The sequence below is a fragment of the Papio anubis genome, chromosome 7, assembly GCF_008728515.1.
Source record: "Papio anubis isolate 15944 chromosome 7, Panubis1.0, whole genome shotgun sequence".
Lineage (NCBI taxonomy): Eukaryota > Metazoa > Chordata > Mammalia > Primates > Cercopithecidae > Papio > Papio anubis.
In genome coordinates, this window is record NC_044982.1 from 114,597,021 (window position 1) to 114,607,246 (window position 10,226).

Consider the following 10,226-nt stretch of genomic DNA (forward strand, 5'->3'; position numbering starts at 1 on the left):
GTACGTGGACGCACACTCAGACTACCTGTGTTTAGGGTCTACAGACACCCGCCCTCTTTTCTGGCAACCTCCCCCCTACTCACTTCCAGCCTGCCCTCGTTTTTTGTCACCCCACCCTGGAGTTTGAGACACCAAGAGAAGGGTTGGGTGCAAACACCTGGCAAAAAATCACGGAATGGTCACACAAACACGAAATCTCTCAAGATACCAACGGGAGGCTGGGGGGAGGGTGCAGGGGGGCTCCCTCCTTCCGCGGTTTCCTCCTTCATCGCCTAGGCCTCCTCCCTCTGTCCCCTGACAAAAAGTCACCGAGCCCAGCTCAAATCGATTGTTTTATTGACTGTTTGCATACAGACGCGTTTAGAAAAGGGCACGGGCTCCGGGTGCTACTCCGTCCCAGGCCCGCGCTTGTGCTGCGCTTCGCGAAGACCGCAGATCCCGAGGACTGAAACTCCCCCCACCCCAACCCCGACGCTTTCTTTCAAAATGGAAAAAAGAACCCCGCCCCCAGTCGCCGCGCCGCACCCCTCCCTTTCCCTCCCTCCCCGCCCATCTGCACCCCCGCCCGCCCCCCTACACTACACGGTCACACTTTACAGGACACAGACTTTTCTCCTACAGGGCACGCTTGTCAGGGACTACACGCCGGGCAAACAACGATTCCCGCCGAAGCAGGGGCGGGTGGGGCGGGGCGACGCGAGGACCGAGACGAGAGGACAGAGGGGCTCGGCTCCATCCGGATCCCACCGCACAGTCGCACAGTCACGCGCAGGCTTTGTGCGAACTAGGGCGCGAGCCCTCCCGAGAGCCGTGGCCTGGGAGGCCACAGTCAGCTTCCTCCGCCTCTGGCGCTTTCCAGCTGGGTCTGGGTCGGGTGGATCCGCAGGAGCGGCGCTGTCGGGCGCACAGACCTCCGGAAAGCCCAACACACGGATAACGAAATTGGCCCGGGACCAAGTCCACGCGCTCAGCCGCCAAGAGGCGCGCGGTCCTGCGGCGCTTTAAGTTAGGAGAGAGACAACAGAAAACGCATTCCCTCCCTACCCCCCGACACACACACCCGATTTTCCCAGAGGCTGGGAAGGGGGTGTTAGCACCAGACCCGAAATGTCGCTGTCTTGAAAACAACGAAAACAGGAAAATCTGAGCGCGGAGCTGAAAGGCGCCCCAGGCACCGGGCTGGACTCCAACAGGCCAGAAGTGGGGTGGGGGTGGGAGGACAGAAAGATTTGGTCCCCTGCCGGGAGGTGGCTTTGGAACTAAAAATTAGGGGTTGCCACGGATCCCGGCTTCTGGGAGTAGGGATTGAAAGGGAGGAGGGGCCGGGCGCAGTGGCTCAGGCCTGTAATCCCAGCACTCTGAGAGGCCGAGGCGGATGGATCACCTGAGGTCAAGAGATGCAGACCATCCTGGCCAACTTGGTGAAACCCCATCGCTACTAAAAATAGAAAAAATTATCTGGGCGTGGTGGCGCGCGCCTGTAGTCCCAGCTACTCGGCAGGCTGAGACAGGAGAATCGCTTGAACCTGGGAGGCGGAGATTGCAGTGAGTCGAGATCGCGCCACTGCACTCCAGCCTGGGGACAGACCGAGACTCCGTCAAATAAAAAAAAAAAAAAAAAAAAAAAAAAAAAAAGGAAAAACAAAGAAAGGAAGGGGGAGGGGGAGGGGTCGAAGTGCGACCCCACAGCCCTCCACTGGCCCGGGCTGGCCCCGAAACCACGGCGTTACCGTGAGGTTTCCAACGTCTTCGCTCGTTTCTTCTGGCTCCAGAGCCCATGGTGGGGCGGGCTGCAGGGCGGATTTCGCAGATAATCGCGATGGGAATGGAGGAACATAGATATCTCCCATCGTCTGCGGGTGGAGTCTTGCATGGGGTAAGAGAAACACTGTGCTTGGCGGGTAAGGGGATTCAGCCCGCAGGGAGAATGGCAGCCGTGGGTAGCGGGGACTGGTGAAATCGGCCCACTCCCTACTGGAAGTCCCTAGTAGTCAAGGTTGCGAAGTGGTAAGGGGGAGGAGTAGGTGAAAGTTGGGGACGGGGGACAAAAGTCCTGCCAGCCCTAGACTACTGCTCCCAGGCACCCTAGGTGGAGGTCGGGAATGGGCGGGCCGGACCGGCCGAGGTTCAGCCTGCCGTCTGCCTGTAGTTGCCATTAATCTCCTGGGCGATGTTGACCGCCTCGGCGCCCAGGGGCAGTCGATCGCTGTACTCAGAGCCCGCCTCGAACTCCTCTTGGTTGGCCTTGGACTGGGACTCCACCAGTGAGCAGGCCGCCAGGCTCTCTTCTCTCTGCAGGTCCCCACTTGGGTCTCCCGGCTCCGCGTCTTCATCAAGACCCTCCCCCTGTGCGTCCTCTGGTTCCTCGCCGCCCGCCTCGCCGCCTGCCGGGTAGCTTTTCTCGGACTCGAGGTAGGAAGCACGCGGGTCGAAGTCCGCGGCGATGCGCTTCTCCATAGGGTCAGGGGCCTGAGGCCGCAGGATCAGACGGTAGGGCTTGCCCGGGTGTTTAGCCAGCAGATGGCAGCAGGCGGCGCCCAGAAGGGGCACTGTGGCCAGCACCAGGAGGAATACGCTCACAGCCACGATGACCAGCAGCGATGGGAGCTCCTTCTTGGTGGAAAACACCACTTGCACGTGGCAGGCTTCGCCCGCCAGCGCCAGGCAGACGGAGTAGTTGGTACCCGGCCGCAGGCCTCGGAACCAGTAGGCATTGACGCCTTCCTCTACGCGGGACCACTGCACTGCCGCCCCGCCCCCCGCTGGACACAGATAGAGTAGGCGCAGGGGTCGCCGCCCGGGTCGCCGGTCTCCGCCAGCCCCGCCGGGCCCAGGGCCCCAGCGCGCAGCCAGCGGCGTCAGCTGCACCCGCGCCTCGCGCTCCGCCACATCCAGCGCGATGACGCCCAGCTCAAAGACGTGCGGCTTGAGCTCTGCGCTCTGGTTGAACGCGTGGTTAGAAACGTACCGAGAGGGATCCCCGTTGCCACAGCGCTGCTCCTCCGCCGGGTCCGCGAGAATCTGGTCTTCGGCCTCCTCTCCCTCACCTATGTCCTCCTCCGGCTCCGTCTCAGTCTCCCCGAGAATGCTGACCTTGGCCAGGCCTTGGCCTTTGATTTTGCCCTCGGGTTTGGAAGGCAGGACGCTGTTGCCCCGGCCCTTGCCTGTGGACTTGCGCTCAGAGGTCGGGGCCTGCCCGTCGGGTTCTCCCCCGGCGCCAGGCGCGTGTTTTGGGGGCCCGGTTGCTGCCACCGCCACACGTACTGACGTAGAGTTGGTGCCCAGCTCATTATGTGCACGGCAAGTGTAGACGCCCGCCTCCTTGGCACTCAGGAGGGGGACCAACAGGGAGCCGTTTGCGAGGGCCAGGAAGCGCGGTGTGGCTGGGGGCGCGGGCCAAGCGGGTGCGGGAATCGGCGTTGGGGCTTGGGTCTGCGTCAGCAAGTCCCCATCTCCTTCTTCTCCCTCTCCTTCCTCCGTCCCAACCCCATCGTCCTCCCCGCTCAGAACTGGTGGCTCTAAGACTACGGTGCCACCGGGGATCTGAAGTTGCCATTGCAGGCGGGGTGTGGGGTGGCCGTCGGCGATGCAGTGTAACATGAACGCCAGTCCCGCGCGCAGTGGGGTGCTCGGTGCCTCAAGCGGTGGCTCGGCACTCAGATGCACGCTGGGCGGTGCACAGGGCAGGGCGGGCAGGCGGTACACCGGCACCCCCTGCAGCGCGGGAGGCGACGCACAAGCAATGGAGTCGGGCTCGGGTAAGGACACCCGGGTGCTCGCGGCCCAGGCTTGCAGCCACACAAGGCCACAGCCGCAGTGGAAGGGATTGTGATAGAGTTGCAGGTGTGACAGCGCGCTGAGCGCGTCGAAGGTGCCGGGGGCCAGTGTACGCAGCCGGTTGTTGTTGATGCGCAGGGAACGCAGGTCGGGTAGCGCACCCAGTGCGTCCCGGGGCAGAGAGCCCAGGCGGTTGTGGTTCATTTTGAGCAGCTGCAGCGCGCTCAGGTTGCGCAGGTCGCTCCACGGAAAGCTGGATATGAAGTTGTGGCTGAGGTCGAGGTTCTTGAGCTGACTCAGCACTGCCAGTGCGCCTGGCTCCACGGTGCGCACCTCATTGTGCGCCAGCCACAGCGACGTGACCTGTGTGACGTCGGCGAAGGCCCCTCGCCGCAGCACGGTGATCTTGTTAGCGGACAGACTAAGCGTGGTCACATTGGCAGGCAGTCCTTCTGGCACCTCGCGCAACTCTTTGTAAGCGCAGTCGGCGAACTGGTGAGCGTACTTGTCCACGCAGGCGCACGGCTCAGGGCATGCTCCAGCCCCTCCTAGAAGCGCCCAGACCAACCACAGGGCCCGAAGGGGGAACATCACGGCTCCTGCAGATGGAAGCCAGGGGAAGAGGAAAGAAGGTGACTCACTGAACCCTAGCTTACCTCCCCTATCAAGCTCTGCCTCCGCAAACCCGTCTAGCACAAGTTCCAGGACTCAGGTAACCTCCTCTATGGCCAGGAGCCTCTCTTGGCCAGAAGTGAAGGTCAATAAAAATCTCGAGGTTCAACGGATACTCCCTCCCAGGGCCCTAATTTCCTTTTCCAGCGGCCCGGTACATCGCTCTTTTTTCCCCTTCCTACTCCTTCCTTCACGCTGGAGCTGGCCCCTCCGTAGGCTCCGCAGCTCGCCTATCTCCAGCGGGCTCCTCACGGACCCCTCTCTGTGTTTCTAAGCCTTAGTTTAACCCGGTGAAATGCATCCTACCCAGGAAGGACATTTTTGTCCGAGACTGGCTGTCCTCCCTGGAACCTTTGTCCCACATACAGCACTCGCACACACGCCCATTCAGGCGCACAACAATACAAACAGACGCGGGGGTTCATCATCAAACCGCCAACTTCTGCAGGCGTTTAGAGGACCTGATGCTCAATTAGGAGGCTCACAACACATTTCCTAAACTCACAAACACATATGCACCCAGACACGGATACAATAGACCCTGGAGACCTCATTGTTCTCTTAACTGAACCGGCATTTGTACAGCGTTTTCCACCACGGTACAAAGCGCTTTCCTGTCCATTGTGAGAATTAACAGACACAAGGACACAAGTCCTCACACGAACCGACCCATCCACAAGAACACAGGCATGCGCCCGTGTGTGGACACAGCCCTCCACTGTGATAAAAACCCAGCAGAGAAGCAATAGGAGGACCTGCACTGCACGACTTGAGATGTGGGATCAGGGGAAGCCCATCCCCATGCCCTTCTGCATCTAAGGCCGAAGTCACCTGCCCGGGGCTGCAGCTCCTGTGAGGGGAGAAGAAGGTTGCTCTGCCAACCTTCCTTATGGGGAAGGAGGTCCTTCCCCCATGTTTGGACCAGGTGTGTTGGGAAAGTGGTCACTAGAGCTTCCTTTCAGGTCCCCCAGGCGGCTCCCATTGGGCAGAGGCGTCCTCAGCCAACAGGTCATGGGGCTGCCACTACCTAATGAAGCTGGAGAAGGTGAAAGATTCTGCGCCTTTCTCCACAGCTCTACGGTGCCTAAGGTCCCCCTCCCTATAAAATCTTAAGCCCGGTCACACAAACGAACTTGCACAGACTCCCTGCCCCCTCTGGAGCGCCTGTCAGGTTTGGCAGAGCCCCTCCCACACCCTGTCTTTGGGAACCTGCTCCTTCACTCTGCCTGTGCTCTTCTGGGAGGGTCCCTTCCCTCCCTTCTCAGTTCCTCCCAGACAGCACCTCCCCCCCAGCCCTGCACCCCATGGGGTGCTCTAGGCTGGACCTACCCTCACCTGGGTCAAGGTTGTGGGGTGGCCCCCATTACTTACCCAATATTCGCCGACTCTCAGTAAATGTCCTAGGGCTGAAACCCCTTCTCCAGACCCGGTGTGGCAGAGCAGGAAACATAGCCCAAGGAAGATACTCGCATGTGTTGTGGCTGGGGGGCGGGGGCAAAGAAAGAGACAGGTAAGTTTGGGGACTCGGTGGCCCCAAAGTACCACTTCAGTTTTTCCTTTTGCGTCCGTTCCCCCCACCTCTCTGGTTGCAGGTTGGAGAAAGTCCTTGCGCGCTCCAGGGCCTGGCGGGGACGCGCATAGCCTCTCCTGCCTCCTGCTTGGTCTACTTTTGTTAAAGCCACGGAGACCCTCCCCAAGGCCAAGTCGGTCATAAGGGGCATCCCACGCCCACCGTCCCGGCTGGGCTCTTCGCAGCCTACTACACCCCCCATAACCCAGGTACCCCCACATTTACACACCGCTGACGTTGTTACTGTCCCTCATCACACCACCTCCCCCCTCAACGTTCAAACACATTCGCGCACACACAGTCCCTCACACCCTCCCCATAGTCGACCTTCACACGTTACAATCATCCATGGTCAGGTAATAATCGCATCAATGTGTTCAGTCCCTGCTACATTCACACGCATTTTCACGGGCACACCTGCACACGGGACACTTACCGTTCTCCTCTCGCACACGCATACACACATTCACGCGAACTCACCCTCACGCGCCTGTCCCGCCAGCGCCCGCAAGCTTCACTGCTAATTGAATGCAAGCCGCTTTTACGCCCTGCAACACGTGAGACAAACCATCTTTGAGGAATTTGGGGGAAGGAAAGCCGCGCGGCTGAAGTCGGGTGGGGGAAGGAGCGTCTTTGCCTTTAAACTCTTTTTGCAAATGCAGGCGATGGCACCGACAGACCTCGAGCCGGACCCGCGGAGCTGCGCGTAGCAGAGCTCGCGCGGACCCTTCCCTCCCGCACCCCCCGCTGCTAGCCGCCTCCTCCCCGAAGCCACGTTCAACACGATGCATAATTGATAGTGTTAGCAGAGCGCCGCGCCCTCCCTACCATTTTTGCCTGGATCTGGGCTGATATAAGCCCTAGTCTCCCCCCGCCGCCGCCGCCGCCGCCCCAACCCCCCTCCGCCCCGCCTGCTTGTCTAACCCGAGACCAGAACGCACAGCCCTGCAGGGCGTGCTGGGAAGGGACGCCCCCCTCCCCAGCCCACCGTAGCCCTGCCCAACCTCTTAAACCGGAACTCTTTACATCTGGTCTTTTGTGGCTAAACCAGCGCTTGAAGCCCACTGCCCGGCTCGTTGGCCTAAGCGCACCGCGGGACAGGTGGAGCAGGGGGAAGCTCTCCCGAGCTCACCCAAGCACCTCACTCCAGGTCTTGCCTGCTCCAGGAGAACGAGGCACGGAAGCTGCAGCAGACAGTAGCACAGACAAGGATGGTGTCAAAACGTCCGCTACTCTTGAGCACGGTGGGCTGGGGACTTCAGGCCTCAGCATTTCTCCCATCCCTGCCCCCCATATCTTCCCAGCCTCTCAAGCAGACACTCGGTCAACCCCACACGCGCTATCCCCCAAGCTGCGGTGGCCCCCCACCGCTCCGCCGTCTCACACCCTCACACAACAGCCGGCTTCAGCAGACTCGCTGTTCCCGACTCTCGCTCCTTAGCTCTGATGAAACCCCGACATTTCTTTCAGCGACGAGGAGGCGGAGGCGCGGCGATGTCGAGGCATTTGGCTAAAACCCGGTTTCCGCCCCCCGTGCGCTGCCCACGTTAGCCCTGGAGACAGCTACCGGCCAGAACCAGGAAAGGGGTTCAGGCTCCAGGAGACACGCAGAATCCCCACCCGTTCTGTAGCCACTGAGTTCTCCGGGCCCACCAAGTCCCACAGCCATCACCCCGGGCCATGGGGGGTCTCTCGTGGTGGGTCGATGGCGCGGGTTTGGGGCTTCCGTGGAGATCAATACCCCGATTTGAGTGTTGAGCATCTTAATGAGCTAGGGAAGCGGGTGGGGAAGAGAGGGTAAGAGCGCAGCATCTAAAGAGACCACCCGGCCCGGGGTTCCAAGGCTGCTTTGTAAATTAAATATGAACAGACTGGTGCGCTCACGCTCCAAGCGTCCCTCCCTCTCTCCTACTGCTGCCGTCGCTACAGGCGGCCCGGCGGGCTAGGACCATCGCATCTCGCTTAGCCCCAGTTCAGAACACAGAAATTCACATAGCCTGCTCTGGCCTGGGATCCCCCCAGCCCACCCATGGGGAGGGCGCAAGGCGCCTTTCAGGGAAGGTGTCTTCGAGAAAGGTCGATGGGTGAGAGCACTGTGACCCGTCCCTGCCGGGGACCCTGTGGTGGGGCAGCCAGGATTGGGTCCCTAGCCTGGGAGTGAGTCCCTGAGGTTTCTAGGCCTTGCGGGGTCGGGGGAGGGACGCAGACAGCGGGACCAGCACACCCTTCTTTGTCTGCCGAACAAGGTGGGGGTGGGGGCGGGGAGCTGCGTCCTGGGCAGTTGTCCGGTCTTGGGATCCCTGAGGGGGCGGTCTTGGGAGCCTATGCCAGGGAAGGATTTTAGGAGGCAGGGGCCCAGCAGCTGGAGCTGAGTCCGGTCCCGGATGGCGTGTCCAGGGGACTTTTCACGACTGAGTGAGGGGCGTCAGGCGGGGAGACTCAAGGCCTTTGGGCCCTCCCCTGGTTTTTACCTGTTTTCTTTCTTTCTTTTTTGCCTTCCGCAGGGAGGCAGAATCTGGGTAGTGGAAGGGAGAATGGGCTTGCTATTTGCCCGGAGCTTCCCCGGACTGCAGGAACCCGTCCTATAAGCAACCCGGAAACCTCGGGGCCCGAGGACCAGGGAAGACCCCCTTTCCTTGTTGTCTTGACAGGGTTGCAGAAGCCAAGGAGTTCGGCAGGGAGACCTTGGGTGGTTAAAGACGCAGTGACCACCCCTGCGCTGGAGCTGACTCCCGCGGTCCCGGAGGCTCTAGCTCACTCTACAGCAAATGCTTTTGTCCCCTAGGCTGCCCTGGGGGAAAGACGCCCCTTACCCCTGCCTTCGAGCCTGGAGAGCCCCTAGTGCCCGCCCGGGCAGGGCTGGAGCCCGAGTCGCCCCAGGCAGAGTCCGCCGAGGCCTGGGGTGGGAGCCGCGACTTCTGGATCTGCCTCCGAGCTCAGCTAGAAGACTGCGCGCACCTCGTCCGGCGCCGCCCGGTGCGCAGAAGCCGGTCTAATGTTTATAACGTTAATAAAGACACAGTTACGGGAGGGCTGGGTAGCAGGGAACCAAGACCTCACCCTGCCGCCGCCCACGTCTTTGATCGTTAAAGAAACAGTCAACTAATCAGGTGTGTGGAAGTAGGGGTGGGGGAGGGGAGGGTGACAAGGTTTCCAAGCCGGGAGCGCAGAGGGTCCCAGATTCAGAATCTGCCGAATCCAGACTAAGGCTTCTAACCAGGCTGGGGCCGACCCCAGATAGACCCAGGAATGGAGAGCTGGAGTCCCCGGCCACTTTTTGCGGATCGACCCTTAACTTCAACGTTGTGAATCCGGAGCGTCGGGATGGTGGGGAAGACTGAAACCCATTGGATCTGGGGACTTGCTGCAGCGACTCCGTCCGCGCGCTGTTCCTGGGGCCCAAGCCTGCTCCGCGCGCTGTTCCTGGGGCCCAAGCCTGCTCCGCGCGCGCCCCCTGCTGGACACCGCTTGCCGGGCGCAGAGGCGGATCAATGGCGGAGGGTGCCGGCTGGGCGAGGAAGATGTGGCTGGAACCCTGCACCAAGGCGATCGCTGCCCGCGGCTCTGCAGTCCTGCTGCGCGATACTCCAGTGGGGCGCGCTTAACCAAAGTCCCGAGGCTTTACTTCCCGTGCCCACCCAGTCTATGTCCCAGGTATCAGCAACCTCTGGTCCCCTACACAACACAGGCGCGGTCCCTACTTCGCTCTGCGTAGTGTTTCCAGTGCCCAGGGCGTCTCCTAATTCTTGAACGATAGTCGTCCCTGGCACGAAAGCTTCTTACACACCTCTCCCATTCTCCCTTCTCTCTGAGTCTTATGACTCTCTCAGGGGCCTATTCAAATAAATATCTGATACCTGAAAAAAAAATCTATTGGCGCTAAGAGGGGCAAAAGGAAACTGCAAAATTGGAAGAAATCGATGTTTGAATGTTCAGGACATGCAATATTGTGTAAACGATTCTGTTGCAACTGCACTCAGAGTTGTATATATGCCCTTGTATTTTAATGTGGCACGCAGAGGATTTAATGGACTTGCCTAAAGATGTGGGAAGGGCCTCTGAGAATAAGAAAGCCGGGGCCCAGATGGGCATCAAACATCCCCACCATAGCAGCCGGTTAAGGCTGCGGAGACCTTCCCCACGGCTGCCCTCCAGCCAGAAGCCCCTGAACACTCACTGTTTTCCATCTTTCAGCTTCTGCGCGCGC

The 10,226-nt window shown here is 60.5% G+C and overlaps 1 protein-coding gene across 7 annotated transcripts; it reads right to left on the bottom strand.

The window, feature by feature from the left end:
• Positions 1 to 319: 319 nt before the first annotated feature.
• ISLR2 (immunoglobulin superfamily containing leucine rich repeat 2) lies at positions 320 to 9,432 on the bottom strand. Of its 7 annotated transcripts, none has more exons than XM_003901179.5 (4): positions 7,160 to 7,850; positions 6,500 to 6,567; positions 5,821 to 5,930; positions 320 to 4,376 (listed from the first exon to the last, which is right to left on the bottom strand). In XM_003901179.5, the coding sequence occupies exons 3-4, from the start codon at positions 5,897 to 5,899 to the stop codon at positions 2,128 to 2,130; spliced, it is 2,328 nt and encodes a 775-aa protein (XP_003901228.1). In that variant the 5' UTR covers positions 5,900 to 5,930; positions 6,500 to 6,567; positions 7,160 to 7,850; the 3' UTR covers positions 320 to 2,127. The 7 variants fall into 7 exon arrangements, with proteins under 7 accessions (XP_003901228.1, XP_009208859.1, XP_017816256.1 ...); XM_009210595.4 differs by having other exon boundaries at positions 7,152 to 7,850; XM_017960767.3 differs by having other exon boundaries at positions 7,024 to 7,850.
• Positions 9,433 to 10,226: the final 794 nt, after the last annotated feature.